Source organism: Hydra vulgaris, chromosome 04 (genome assembly GCF_038396675.1).
Source record: "Hydra vulgaris chromosome 04, alternate assembly HydraT2T_AEP".
Taxonomy (NCBI): domain Eukaryota; kingdom Metazoa; phylum Cnidaria; class Hydrozoa; order Anthoathecata; family Hydridae; genus Hydra; species Hydra vulgaris.
Genome location: NC_088923.1, coordinates 1590224 through 1606511, shown reverse-complemented (window position 1 = coordinate 1606511; position 16288 = coordinate 1590224). Strand labels below are relative to the sequence as shown.

Sequence of the window (16288 nt, the reverse complement as noted above, 5' to 3'; positions counted from 1 at the left end):
TTGATCAGGTGATCAATGAAACTTTGTGGAATCGCTGCCCAGGCCTTTTGGATTTGTTCAAACAGTTGATCCTTATTACGAACACCTTCACAATTAATTCTGCGGTTGACGATCTCCCACAGGTTCTCGATAGGGTTGAGATCCGGAGATTGAGGCGGCCAATCCATCACCGATAGGTGGTTGTCTTGAAACCACTGCTTGACTACTTTTGCAGTGTGTTTCGAATCGTTGTCTTGCTGAAAAACCCATTTTATTGGCATATTCCATTCAGCATGAGGTAACATAACATCTTTCAGGATATTTTTATACATGAAACGGTCCATTATTCCATTGTTTCGATGTATTCGACCTAGACCGTTAGCAGAAAAATACCCCCAGACCATTACATTGCCACCACCATGCTTCACGGTCTTATGGCAGTAACGTAAATTGAGGTGTTTTCCGGCCGGTCGACATACACGGCAAATGCCATCGCTCCCAATGATGTTGAACTTCGATTCATCACTGAACAGGACAGCTCGCCATTTCTGCACATTCCAATCAATATGAGATGATGAGTCTTTTCTTCTGGTTTTTTAGTGAAATCAGCGGTTTCTTTGCAGGGCGTCAAGAAAACAATCTGGCTTCAACAGCACGTCAACTGATTGTTCGGTCCGATACAGGCAGCTCTAATTGCTTTTGTATCTCGACTGATGATATCCAGGGATACTTCTTGATGGATCTGATGATCATAGAATCCTCTCTAGAAGTGGTGGAACACGGTCTTCCACCTTTGTTATCTGCTGCCAACTTCGCCTTAGAATGATATTTGGAACATAGTCTTGATACGGTCCATTTTTTCATGCGATACATATCACAAATACATTTTTGTGACATTCCACTTACGTAATCGCCAATAATTTTCTTTCTTAGTTCCAATCCAAGACTGTCGGGAGCCATTTTTGCACTTGAAGTCATAAAAAAAATTAAAATAAATAATCACGCTTCTTAAGGCTTACCGTGTTAAATTTACCTTGTGATGATACCTTGACAATAATGCTCTGTGGAACACAACGTCTTGGTTGGATGTGGACTGTATTGATGTAATGAAACACTTGTTGTATTTCACTTCTTGTATTGATGTTCTTCGATAAAACACTTTGATAAAACTCACTTTGATAAACTGTCTTGATAATACTGACTTTATAATATTGACTTTATAATATGACTTGATAATATTGACTTCCATATACTGACTGAATTACATGTCGATTTACACGTCTCTTATATAGTAAAATGAGCCTGTGTGAACCTGTTCTGGAAGATTCTAGATGCTTCTTTTCGATGCTTCTGGAAGCTTCTGGATGCTACTGGATGCTTCCACATGCTTCTTCTGGAAACTTCTGGAAGCTTCTGCATGCTTCTGGAAACTTCTGGATACTTCCTATAATTATTAAAAAACTTCCGTGACGTTGACACGGACCAGACTTAAGAAAATGAAACAAACCAAAAAAGTTGCACTTGTTTTGTCCGCTGCAAAATGGCACTTGTCAACGAAATTCTGCCTGTGTGCTGTCACCTGTCAGCTGATTGCTCATGTCATGGCATGCTATGACTCCAGACTCCTGAACTGTTTGCTGTGGTAGTATAGTTCGTTTTGTTTTTAAGACATGTAAAATTAGGAACACTTTTTAGCATTGCTCGATGTTGGTTGCAAATGTTTTGTCCAATACTGTATATATGTGCAGGAGTGGTGAAGTGGCATAGCGCTCACCTCATAAGAGAGAAGTTCCGAGTTTGATTTCCACCACATCCCTGGTAGCACAACACTCAACTTGTTTCTCCGCGCAGTGGCCTTGTTTGTCAAGGTTTGTGCTTCGGAGTTATAGAGTTGAGAGAGGGTTGTAACTATAACTAAAAAAAAAAAGCCTCCTAGACTGTAAATGCCTTCATGGTGAATTAAAATAAGATATATATCCAAATAATCTTAAATGTATTCTACAAAATAGAGTGCTCAATGTTCTTAAAGGACATAGCAATAATTAATTAGCAGAAAAATCACTTTTGTTTATAAAAAAAATATGGTATATAAATGTGTTGCTTTGTCTTAGAATGTACCTGATAAACAATATATTGGTTTACCAGAGGGTGAATGGAAAAAATATTTTGCCAACCATAAACAACCCTTTGAAAATGAAAAAGTATTCAAAAGATGTCAAAATACATATGGAAATTGAAAGATAAAAATATTGATGATTTTATATTGAATTGGTCTATCCTTAAACAGCACCTGCATATAAAAATATTTCCAAAAAAATTGATATTATGTCTACAAGAAAAATTTGAAATAATTGCACATGCAAACCAAGAATGGTTGTTAATCAAAAAATCAGTATTGATTTCCAAGGCGCACATAAGTGGCGTCATAAAAAACAGGAAGTTGTGGGGGCTTCAGTACATACATTGACTATCTTATAGCCTGCTGCTGCAAACAAGTGCTGCTACATTGACTGAGAATTTGGCATTATCATCATTTCAGTATTCTTTGTTTTTTTTTTCTTTTTCTGAAAAATTAAAGCAAAAATTTTTACATTAAGAGTGCAAAAATGATACTAGGAAATTGTTTCCTTACATATGGATTGAGTATAGTATATATATATATATATATATGTATATATATGTGCAACCCTCGGAATTAGGATTGGCATTCGGCAATGCCGACCTAACTGCCAATCTGAAAGTGTTTGAGGTCGGCAAAAAATTGCTGACCTCTTTTTCAATGTTTTATGGTAAGACCTTTGTATCAAATAATATTTGCCGACCTCTAAAAGATTGAGGTCGCCAAATTATTGCCGACCTCATTTTTCCTAATTCCGAGGGTTGTATGTGTATGTATATGTATATATATATATATATATATATATATATATATATATATATATATATATATATATATATATATATATATATATATATATATATATATATATATATATATAGCAAAAGATAGTCAAACCCGTAAACAAAAGTAAATTGTTTTTCCTCAAAACATTTATTATTACAAATTTTTTTCAATTTCCAAAAAATACACTAATACATTTTTAATAATAAACATTTTAAGAAAAAAAGATTTACTTTTGTCTACTGATTTGACTTTCATTTGCTTTATATTGGTTAAACATCATATTTCAAGTAACTTAACAAAAATTTTCCTTATTTAACACTGTGTTTCATCAATAAAGACTCATCAGAAATTAATGATCAAATTAATAAAACTTCAATTTATACCAAAAATTAATTTACAGGAAGTCACAAATGTCTTAACTACTGTAAATTTTCATGCATTTGTGGAATTTGCTGACACTATTATAAAAAGAATTCTTTAGAAATGTAAAAATAAAAATGACTGCACATTTATTCAATTTGAAATTAATGATTTTTATCCCTCAATAACTGCAGATATTTTAGATAAAACAATTAAATTTGCAAGAAGCCACACAGTTATTCCTGATGAAACAATCCGTATAATAAGACGTTGTAGAAAAACCTTACTTTATTTTAATAAGGAAACTTGGAAAAAGAAAAACATACATGACTGCTTTGATGTAACAATGGGAAGTTATGATGGAGCAGAAATTTGTGAACTTGTTGGACTATATATTTTAGATTTATTAAATAAAATAATCAATATAAAAGATTTAGGCCTTTATCACAACAATGGTTTTATAGTAATGCGTGAAAAATCTGGTCCACAGCTCGATAAAATTAGAAAAGGTATTATAAAAATTTTTAAAAATATTGGTTTTCAAATCGAAATAAACATAAATTTAAAAATTGTGAATTTTCACATTTAACCTCTCTGAAAATTCATAAGCCTTTCAAAAAACCAAACGATGAACTATTGTATACTAATATTAACTCAAATCATCCACCCCAAATTCTAAATCCCGATTTCGATTAACAACAGGCTAAACCTTTCTCCTCTAATGAAAATGTATTCAATTCATCTAAAAGAATATTTGAACATGCCCTTAAAAAAAGTAATTTTGAAAATTTTGAACTAAAATTTGACTCGAATACAAAAAGCGAAATAGAACTAGAAATGTAGATTGGTTCATATAGCAAAAAAGTTTCCACTAACATAGGAAAAGTGTTTTTAAAATTAGTTGATAAGTATTTCCCGCCCTCTAATAAAAAAAATATGGAAAGAATTATAAAAGATTACAATAATGCTTTGTTAAACAAAAAAGAAATTGTAAATAAAAAAATTAAAGAAAATTGTAATTGTAAACAAAAAGCAATTGTCCAATGAGTGGAAGTTGTTTATCAAAAAATGTGGTATATAAATGTGTTGTTTCTTCTAAGAATGTACCTGATAAACAATATATTGGCATAACAGAGGGTGAATGGAAAAAACGTTTTGCTAATCATAAGCAATCTTTTAAAAATAAAAAGTATTCAAGGACACCATGCTGTCAAAATATATATGGGAATTAAAAGGTAAAAATATTGATGACTTTATACTAAATTGAACCAATTCAGTATAAAATTCCTTAAAACAGTGCCTGCATATAACAATTTTTGTTAAGTGATTTTCTACTAATTTATAATTGCTCTGTTCTTTTAATAGCATTGAGCACTCTATTTTGTAGAATACATTTTAAAGTTATTTATAATATATATATATATATATATATATATATATATATATATATATATATATATATATATATATATATATATATATATATATATATATATATATATATATATATATATATATATATACACACAATATATATATACACACAATATTTATATATATATATATATATATATATATATATATATATATATATATATATATATATATATACACACACAATATATATATATATACACACAATATATATATACACACAATATATATATATATATACACACAATACATGTATATACAAAATAGTGTAGATAACAAAAGGCAGAAAATAAAAAAACTTTAATCATTAAATCATACTTTTAGAGAGTTGACATCTTCTTTTAAAGCAGCTTCATAAAATGCTATCATTTGAAAAGCTCCAGACAGAGGTGAAAGTTTTACATTATGATATTCAAGTCTTTTATCTTCATTTTGGGAAATAAGATTTGATTGAAATATAATTGACGGCCATATTGAATAACAAGTAATGAAAAACATTGCAAAATTAGTATGAGGTACTTTGTCATATGCAAGGATATATAAAAAATATATAAGGTCATCAAGTTTGTTACTTACACGACTTACAACAGCATACAAACGACTAAAAAAAGTTGAAAAACTTGCATTTTTAAACATAATTGTTCAAATTATTAATTAAAATAATTTTTATTTACAACTTGGTATGTTCAATAGAGATAGTATAAAATATTTGAGCCAAAAATTTAAAAATATTCAGTAAAATAATAAACATACCATAATGCTAAAACTTCACATGACAACCTTTTACCCATTCCTTCAAATACTGCATAACGACTACGCTTTTGAAGAAAAATATAAAGTTTTTTCATATGTGGTAACTTTACCAGTTCATTTAAAATACACAGAAGGTTATACTCAGTTTCTGTAAGCACTTGAGTTAAGATAGATATTGGATTACAAGTCTCAAAAAAATTCCTACTATTTTTTGGTGTGCATATTTTACAGTTCTTTTCAGGTTTTTCTCCACATTCTGAACATAAGTTTGTTTGAATTAATTTCAATATAACTGGTAATAAAAACTCGTCACATGAGACAATCAACTTTACTATAGCTTTTGAAAGAGAGGCTGCACTGTTATTTACTTTATCACTCAATGCTGCAAAAAGTTGTTGTATATTTATAGATTTTTCAGAAAATGTTTTTAAAAGTTGCGGTACATTATCAAAACCTTCTGAAGATTTTAAAGGTTCTGAAGATTGTTTTAAAGGTTCTGAAGATTGTTTTAAAGGTTCTGAAGATTGTTTTAAAGGTTCTGAAGATTGTTTTAAAGGTTCTGAAGATTGTTTTAAAGGTTCTGAAGATTGTTTTAATGTATCTGAAATGTGTTTTACAGTGAAATCGTTTTTACTAATTTTTGCTTTTTTACACAAGTTTTCTTCATTCAATAAATGTTTCCGTTTCAGACTTTGCTTTTCACAAGTAACAATGGTATCTGATTCCGCATTATTTTTAATAACAACTTTTTTATCAGGAGGCACTCTATTAAAATTGGATTTTACTAACGCGGTTGTAGAAGTTATTGTTATAGAAGCTTTAGTAAATACTGTTGAAGATAAGAAATTTTTACAGCTATTTTCAGTTTTTGTATTTTTAGACCTTGAAACATTTGTTTCATTGAGCAATAATGCACGCTTTGCAACAAAGGAGTCACACTCTACTTTTGATTTTACAATATTACTCAACGATTGTTCAACATTTAAATCATCAATGTTTTTAAGTACTGGTTGCATTAATTGGGGTTTCGGAGCAAATATAGATGAGTTTTCAGATTGTAACAATGCTGAACTTCGAATTAGAGGTGGAGATAGTATAGTCGGAGAAAGAGGAATTGGTGATACAGACTCAGGTAATGGAGTTTGTGGCAGAGGAGATATAATTGGAATAAAATGTGAGTTTCTGGGCAATAAAGGATTTAACAGATGAAATGGGTGATGGGTAGATTGTGATAATGGAGATATTAAGGGAGTAAGAAGGGATCTATTAGGTGAAGGTGGAATAGGAGAAATGGGAGGAGAAAATGATCTTAACTTAACATTGATAGTATCTAAAATTTTTGTGAAAGCACTATCATCCCTTCCATACAAAGCATTATCACCAGTTCCATCCAAAGCATAACAACCAGTTCCATCCAAAACAGTATCATCAGTTCCACCCAAAGAATTACCATAAGTTCTGTCTGAAGCATTACCATTAGCTCCATCCAGAGCATTATCACCAGTTCCATCAAAAACGTTATCATCAATTCTATTCAAAGCATTATTATCAACCCTATCTATAACATTATCATCAGTTCTATTCAAAGCATTATCACCAGCACCATCCAGAGCATTATCATCAATTCCATCCAAAGCATTATCATCAGTTCCATCTAAAGCATTATCATCTGCCCCATTCAAATCATTATCATCAGTTCCATCCAAAGCATTACAATCTGTTTCATCCAAAGCATTATCATCAGTTCTGTCCAAAGCATTACCGTTACTTCCATCCAGAGCATTATCATCAGTTCCATCCAGAGCATTATCATCAGTTCCATCCAGAGCATTATCATCAGTTCCATTCAAAGCATTATCACCTGTTCCACCCGAAGCATTATCATCAGCTACATACAAAGCATTATCATCAGTTCCACCCAAAGTATTATCATCAGCTACATCCAAAGCATTATCATCAGTTCCACCCAAAGGATTATCATTAGCTACATTCAAAGCATTATCATCAGTTCCACCCAAAGCATTACAATCAGTTCGATCCAAAGCATTATCATCAGCTACATCCAAAGCATTATCATCAGGTACATCCAAAGCATTATCATCAGTTCCACCGAAAGTATTACCATCAGTGCTACCCAAAGCATTATCATCAGCTACATCCAAAGCATTATCATCAGCTACATCCAAAGCATTATCATCAGTTCCACCAAAAGTATAACCATCAGTTCTACCCAAAGCATTATCATCAGCTCTATTCAATGCATTATTATCAATTCCACTCAAAGCATTATTATCAGTTCCATTCAACGCATTATCATCATTTTCATCCAAAACATAACCATCAGTTTGGCCCAGAACATTACAATAAGTTCCGTCAAAAGCATTACTGTTAGTTCCATCCATAGCATTATCATGAGTTTCATTTAACATATAACCATCAGTCCCAACCAAAGCATTATTATTAGTTCCATCCAAAGCATTACCTTCAGTTCCATTCAAAGCTTTATCATCGGTTCCATCCAAAGAATTATCGTCAGCTCCATCCAAAATATTATTGTCAGTTTCATTCAAAGAATTATCATCACCTTCCTTTTTGGTAAAAACATTAGAATCACATTCATTTTTAATTTGGTCATTTTGAACAATAACATCTTTTAGAGAATCCCTGTCGTTATTTATGTCAGTTGATAAACCATCAACATTATTTATACTTTTCATAAAATCAGTGGCTTCATTTAAATCTTTAGAAGTAAGCGCAAGAGTCAAGCCAGATTGTTCTTTTTTTTTAGAATTAGGAGAGGCTGGGATAGGTGAAAGCACTGGATAAAGAGTTTTATAAATATCTGGCATTAGTTTATTTGTATGCTCAAGTAACTGTTGTAGTTCAAAACCTAAAAAAAGTTAATTACCAACATACAAATGGCATAATTTATAATGAATTTGAAAATAAATTTGACATAGTTACGTGATCAGCACATAAAAATAAACATAACAAAGTTATAAAACAATATCAAATTTCAGGAAAAAAAAAAAAGGTTTACCATCTAGTGCTTCAGACTCACTATCTGTTGAACTACCAGATGATGTTGCACAGCTTGAAGTTGGACTTCTTAAATCTTTATTGTCATATGGGATTGGACTTCTTCAAATTAAAATATACGAATAAATATATATAGCAAAGCTTCAAAATAAGGACTCTAATCAAAACAATTTATTCAAAAAAAAAAAAAATTTATTAACAATTTTCTATAAACAACTATTATACTATTATTAGCAAGGTCTTTTATTAACAATAATCTAATATTTCATTTTGAGTCTAACAATTACTTAACAAGTGTTTCTTATTGGGCTAGAGCCAGCATTGAATCGTCTCATTCTAAGCCAGAACTCCAACCATTGCACTACGTCTGCTTTAAATTATGAGGTTAAGCATTAAGTAATATGCTGACTGTAATGTAAAACTGTTTCCATAAAATCTATATTTATAAAAAAGATTTTTTTATAATAAAAATAAGTTATGAACTTGGAAAGAGTTACATGAAAAGTTTCATTTAATAAAAAAAGAAGCTAAAGGTCATATGTAAAAACAACATAAAAAATGTGTAATCTGTGAAAATATCATAGCAAGGATGCTAAAAAATGATGAAGAACCAAAAAGTCCTTGAAAACTGGAAATTTACTTAAAACCAAAGAGAAAAGTAACGGTATTAATAACACACTGTTAGCAACACAGATATCAACTAATATCTATTTAAAATTAATTAAATAACTGGCAAGAGTTTAAGAACTTCCTCTCTGACAATCATTTTCCATCATCTTGTCCTCCTGTTAACCAATGAGAAAGGTTCTATCATGAAATCATGAATTATATGGAATATATCTCGGTATGGAATAATAATGTCATACATGTGGTGATTTTTCAAATAACACCCTCTCTTTTTTAGATAAGGTCTAAAAACTCATTGTATCTGTTGTTGGACATGCTTTCGTTGCTTGAGCCTCTGTTCCATTACCACAATGTTGGACCTCTTATTCTTTACTACAAATACAGTTGTTGGTAAACTAAGTGAGCTCTCATAAATTATTTCATCAACCAAAACTCTATCTTGTGACTCTTCGTTTAGCAGAGTTGCATTTAGTAACTGTTTCTTAAAAATCAAAAATCTTTTATTTAAATTATTTTTTTCATTTAACATTGGTGCTTTGGAATTCTCTGGTATCTTTAATTATCTTTGTTTATTTAAACTTCCAACAAAATTAGCAGTTGCTTGCATTCTTGTTAAAAAAAATTGCACCCGTTCTAGTTTCACTTAATACCAATTCAAGTAACAATAAGGTAATGATTTTAGGAAAGATAAGAAATAATTTTACTCATTAGCTTTCTTCACGAAATCAAAGTCCTTTCATATCAGTCCAACAAAGTGTACACTTAAAAAAGACTACAACAATGTCAGGACTTAGCTGCAAAAGATCAACTATGATTTAATTAAGTGAGATGTGCTATAGACGTGAGAAATATATATATGCTTTTTTTATTCTAGTAATGTAAGGAGGGTCCACATAGTATTTTTGTGTTTCTTGTTTTTGTAAGGCTGTAGAGACACTAAAAATCAATATACTCAAAAAGAATGGAGAAGATTTGCAGCAAGGTCTCCAATGTGAAAAAAATCAATCTATCTTTACTCAGTATAAAATTGAAAATAGCTCAAGCTACTTGATTAAAGTGTTTGATTACAGTGATAACAGTAAAACACTGAATGAATTTTCATTGAAACATTGAAAGAGTTTGTTTGAGTCAATATTTCCTAAATAATTAGTTAGAGCTGGTGTATTAAATGTCCTTTGTTGTTTGGATGCATGATTCTGATTTTCTGAACAACAGCAAATTTGAAAACTATAGGTTGATGAACATCTTGACAGTTATTAAGAGCTCCATAGTGATCTACTCACAAAATATAAAAACCATCTGGCATGCAACTTTGAACTTTTGAAAGGAAATTTTATTTATTTGTAAACTTATATACAATCATGTAAATCTCAATATCATGTAAATATCAATAAAATACTGTCTTTTTTGTCAATGGAAATATAAAGTATATTTTTGCTTCCAGTGATATCAGCTGAAACACTGCAAATACCTTCTCTTCACAAAAGATATACAAAAAAAAAAAAAAAAAGAAAGAAACTGATTTTCAGAATTAGCATAAATAAATCGGATAAAAAAACAAATAATTTAAATAAACAAAAACATTTATACAAATCTATTGCCTAGTGTAATTTTTTCTTAGCCTGAAAAACTAACTGGATTTAAAGCATCCAAAACTGACTGGATTTAATTTTAAAATAAACAAAATATATTAGTACAGTACTAACTTGCATACTGTATACTGTTGCAAATATAGGTTTACAGAGCACAAATCTTTCTCAGTTCAATTTTTATAATACATATCTATAATACATTTAATCCTCACACTTTTATAAACAAAGAAGAAAAAGAAGAATGAATTTTTTTTTAAATTATTACAACACACACTCAAATATATTAATCTCCTTAATGCCAAGAGAGAAATCACAAAGCTTCTTATTTTTTTCCTTAAATAATGTTTTAAAGTGTTGCAATTAGAAACAAGTTAAGCACTGTAATTCAGAGACGAGGCAGATCAAAATCTGTACCGCTAGCATGTATTATTGTAAATGAGTGGTTTCAAACTTTTAGATAAGAAACAGTTTGTAAGTATTAACAAATATAATTCTTGTAACAAATATGTTGTTTGTGGTGTTCCTCAAAGTTCTGTTCTTGGTCCTCTTTTATTTTAAAAATACATTTTTATTATTTTAATTTGAATTAACTTTTCTTTTAGCTTCTAGAAAAAACTATTTTAGCATCAATCTTCAAACTAAAATTAAAACAGGTATATCTTTGAGGGTTATAAATATCTTGACGTGTTAACCCACTGCTTTCTTTAGTGGAATTTCCATCATAATATGATTCATAAAATGTTCTTCTAAACTTTTAAAAATTATTTACAATTTGGTTTATATTTTATTTTCGCAAAGCTGTTTATATATGCCTTTAACTTATTAAAATCTTTGAAAGCTTTAAAAGATTTTACAAGCATATGCTTCTTATATATATTATTGATATTTTGCTTTATTAGCGTTTGCTACATTAGGGTCTCCATTAGCTACATTAGGACTTTTAAAAATACTTTTTGTTTGTTTTGGCTTCAAATTTATCTTTTTATTAGCAATATCTTATTATCACTGCTTTTTATTCATTTTTATTTATTATTGATTTAAAAGATTTAAAGTAAAAATGAATAATTAATGAAGATTTGTATCTATATTTAGGTTGCTTATATTCTGTCCTTTGTCTTTACAGTTTGATCTTATTTTACGCTTTTTTTATAGCTGAATTGTTTTGAAGTTGCATTTCAGTTGAATTTTGTTACAGAATTCACAGTTCAATTTCTATTTAATTATCTTTGCAGTTTTGAAATTTGATTTCTAATTAATTATGATAATGATGAACTAGATGATGAAAAGTTGAATGTTACCTTAACACAAACCCTGAAAGTTAGTTACCCTAACAAAAACCCTGAAAGTAAGTTACCCTAACAAAAACCCTGAAAGTAAGTTACCCTAACACAAACACTAAAAGTAAGGTAAAACTTTATTAAATAATTTTATAAGTATAACAAAAGTTTATAGTTTTATATAACTTTTTTCTATTAGGAAAAGTTGGATTTAAAATTAAGTATGAATCATACAATGAAGATTAGTATTAAACCCAATTGATTTAATAGAATAATAAATCCCACAGTTCAGCCTAATTTAAAAACTTAATTTTAGCATTATTTTTATTGGTATTTTGCTTTTGTTGATTAACAAGCCCTTATTTAGAAGTATTAATTTTTGTTGTTTTTGTTTTGCTTAAGATAATTTTACAGATAAAATAAGAAAAATAAATATCTAATTAAAATACTAATATAAACATGTCTACTTTTTAACATATTTTTATTATTTAACTTTTTTAGTTTTGTCATTATAAAAACAAAACCAGCTTGTATATTTTTTTATTTTTAACCTTCCAGAAGCACTACTACCGCATTGAGTTATGATTATTTTGTGTTACTATATTTTTTAAATTATTGTTACTAACAATTTTGTTTTGCACATAATGATCATAACAAAATTATTTAATAAATCATTTTAGCTGGTTTTATGTTTTTTTAACCTTTTATTTTAACACAGTGCTTTGAAAACACTTCCAGTCTCTCACTATTTAATGAAGATTTTTTAATGTTTTACTATTAAACATACTTTAAAAAAAACACTTAATTAAGTCAATTTTTATTAATATTTCAGATTGCAGTATTGAAATTTACGATTACAACATTTTATTTCATTTTTTTTCTCTTTGAGGTGTTTGCAGGCTGTACTTACATGTGGTGCTTGCTGTTATAATTGGTTTTAAAAAGTACTAAGGCTATTTAGTCTTTTTATATTGTTAACTAAAACCGAAGATATTACTAAAATTAAGCAAAATTAAAAATATTTAATTAAGAAAAATATTCTAATAAATTTTTCAGAAAATATATTTTTTGGTTATAAGCATTAAGGTTGCTAACCCTAACTCTAATCCTGTATGAGTTGATGTATGCATCTAGATAACTCCTAGCATGTTCTCCCTATTCAAGTCAGTCAATGTAGGTATCCTCCCTACAATATAGCACAAATTGCTTATCCAGGCAGCTACCTTGTTTATTTGCGAGCATAAAAATTTTTAATAAGATGTTTTCAATAAATGAACATAAACATTTTTAATAATATGTTTTCAATAAATAAAAATAAACATTTTTAATATCTTTTTAATAAATGAACATAAACAAATTATAAGAGAATTGTATGTAAAATTAAGATTATAAACGAAGAATAAACTATCTAAATAAGAATGAGATGTGTTGTGTATAATTTGAAATTATCAGTAAACAATACAAAAATGAGAAAATATAAAAATGAGCAAGCATACTTTGAATTATTAAAAACCATAACTGTTGAAAATATATTTTAAAATATTGCTTACTTAGATTTTTTGATAACTTTACGTTTTCCTCGATACTTCAAATGTCTTACGCTTGATGGAGAATGTGGTGGAGAAGGAGAAGGAGACAAAACTCCACTTGGAGAAGAGCGACTAGCTTTGCCTTTATAGAAATATGATTTTACTATGTTTTTATATTTATTACATAGGAAAATATTGTAAATATAAGTGTTAAAAAAAAAAAGAAAAAAAGAAAATAATAATGAAAAAAATAATAATAATAAAAAATAATGATTAAGTAACAACTTGATTATTATATGTATAACTGATAAAATTTTATGTAGGGGAGACCGGGGCTAGTTAGCTCGGTTTTTACTCTATGAGCTCTGTAGCCCTAACAGTACATTTTTTTAAAAATACTAAAGTGTAGTCTTAAGGAGTATGGATTAGGGTATCTTATAAAATTTGCATTCATTTACAAAAAAAAATTCTTGAAGCCTTTCCGGACCCTCAAAAAAAAAAAAAAATTTGCGCCAACTTACCCCACCACGGGGTAAGTTGGCGCAAACTATAAAAATGATTATTGATGCACTATTAAGTGCAAAATTAATAGAAATTTTTTTAAAATTAATTTTTGCAACAATTTTATCCCAAAATTTAATATTACTTTTAGCTGGTACCAAATATTAGTCCGTATAAAAGCCAAACAGTAACCCACCTTTTATCTGTGGAAAAAAAAACTAAACAAAATTTTTTTTTAATTTTTTTGTAAGAATAAATATTTTCAATATTGTTAAAAATAAAAAAAAATAATTTTATAAAAATAAATATTTTTTTCCATAGTAAATGCTATGAGCCAACTTACCCCGTGAAAAATTTGTCAACTTACCCCGAAAGCTTTTTTATTAATAAACAGTCTATAGATCCTGAAAAACGGCTGCTTTGAAAAAAAAGTCTGACTGGATATAGTAAACCAATTGTGACTGGAACTTTTAGAATAATTTTTTTTTCATACGATTAAATATTTTCTTTGTAAAGTAAAAAGGAAGCAATGTTCTAAAAGTTACGTTTTTGTCCAAAAAACGCATAAATCTCAATATCTCCCATGCGCATGCGCGAATCCTGACAATACTACAGTGAATGATGAAATGGTCAATGAGGAAGTTTCTGAGTAATTTTTGTCACTTTCTGATGAAAGGCTCTAAAGATAAACGCAGTTCGTCAACTTACCCCTGCGGCCAACTAGCCCCGGTCTCCCCTACCGTAAAATGAGGTGACTTTGGCCTGGTAGGTGACTTAAGCAATTTATAAAAAATAGTTTTAACTTTTAAAAACTACTTTGTACTTTTGCGACTTCTTCCAAATTTAAGTTTATCTCAAAAGTAAAGTTTTTTTTACTTAGATTAATTGTAGTTTGCGGAACTATTGATATAATTTTTTCTTTATTTATTAGAGTTTATAAAAATTGTTAAATTTATATGCTGCAAAATTGTGAGTTAGTTGAAACTGCTGTTAATATTTGAGTGGGTTGTCATGTTATAACTAATAGTAAATTTATATAGGATGAATTTTGTAAAATAGTTGCCAAACTTACAACACTTCTAATTAAAAATAACTTTAAGTAAAACTCATATGGTGGCTTTGGCCGCAACTTGAGGTGACTTTAACCAAAGTGAAAAAATGTAATTATTTGATTTTCAATATTAAATTTTGATTTATTTTTCAGAAAATGAAATTAATAATCATTTTTATATCAAAGAAAACATGCCAAGAACATATAAACGCGTTCCTGGGAGTTGTGATTATATTCCATACACCCAGGAAACATTAACCAAATATTTAAAAGAAGTAAGAAGTGGTAACAAACAGATGCTTGTTTAACCTTTAAAATTCCTATATCAACAATAAAGAATAAACTGAAAGGTATACATAATAAAAAACCAGGCGGTTGCACAATATTTAGTGAAATTGAAGAAATTTTTGCAAACTATGTTATAACTATGCCTTCTTTTGGATTCCCAGTTGACTGTTATGATTTACGAAGTATTGTGAAGTCTTATGCAGACCGTAAAGGAATGTTTATTAGGCAATTTGCAGGAAATACGCCTGGTGTTAAAACCCTGACAAATGGGTAGAATCTGCGGTAGTGGTGTAGTGTTAAAGCGCTTGTTTTATAAGCGAGAGGTTCCGAGTTCGATCCCCACCACGTTCCTAGTAGTACCGTGTTCAACTTGTTTCAACATCAAGTTTATTGCACTTCCTCCTAACTCCACACATTCAATGCAGCCATTGGATGTTGCATATTTTGGAACAATGAATGCTCATTGGAGAAAAATATTACCAACTTAGAAGGAAAGTGGCAAACGACAAAAAGCTCCTTTCCTTCCAAAAGACTAGTTGCCAGCATTGCTTAAATGTCTCATGAAAAAAATTGAAGAACCTGGTTGTGAAAGTATGAAGGCAGGCTTCAGAAAAACTGGATTATACCCACTTGATCAAAAACAGGTGCTAGATAGACTTCCTAAAAGAACATTTACAAATGAAGATGTGACTGTAGAAATATGTTCTCTTGTCAGTGATTCTTTCATACAACATTTAGTTGAAGCTAGAGGTAATGATCATATACCCCCTAATAAAAAGTGACATAAAGTCTCCGTTGTCCGGAGACTTTATGTCACTTTTTATTAGGGGGTATATGATCAGTTAATATGCAAGCACCGATAAAAATAATTACAAATAAGACAAAGAAAAAATGACTGTTTTAAAAAAAAACAAGGTGTCCAATTTTGAACAGCAAATAACTACAGATATTCT

The 16288-nt window shown here is 29.3% G+C and overlaps 1 protein-coding gene across 1 annotated transcript in view; it reads right to left on the bottom strand.

Annotated features, from left to right (window-relative positions):
• The window catches only part of LOC101239132 (uncharacterized), a 94877-nt gene that overhangs the window by 20146 nt on the left and 58443 nt on the right, over positions 1-16288 (bottom strand). The window contains exons 12-15 of the mRNA XM_065795246.1: positions 13517-13637; positions 8472-8572; positions 5432-8321; positions 4997-5279 (exon numbers count right to left, since the gene is read on the bottom strand). Coding sequence (XP_065651318.1) covers positions 4997-5279; positions 5432-8321; positions 8472-8572; positions 13517-13637 — 3395 coding nt within the window. The remainder of the gene's footprint in view (positions 1-4996; positions 5280-5431; positions 8322-8471; positions 8573-13516; positions 13638-16288) is intronic.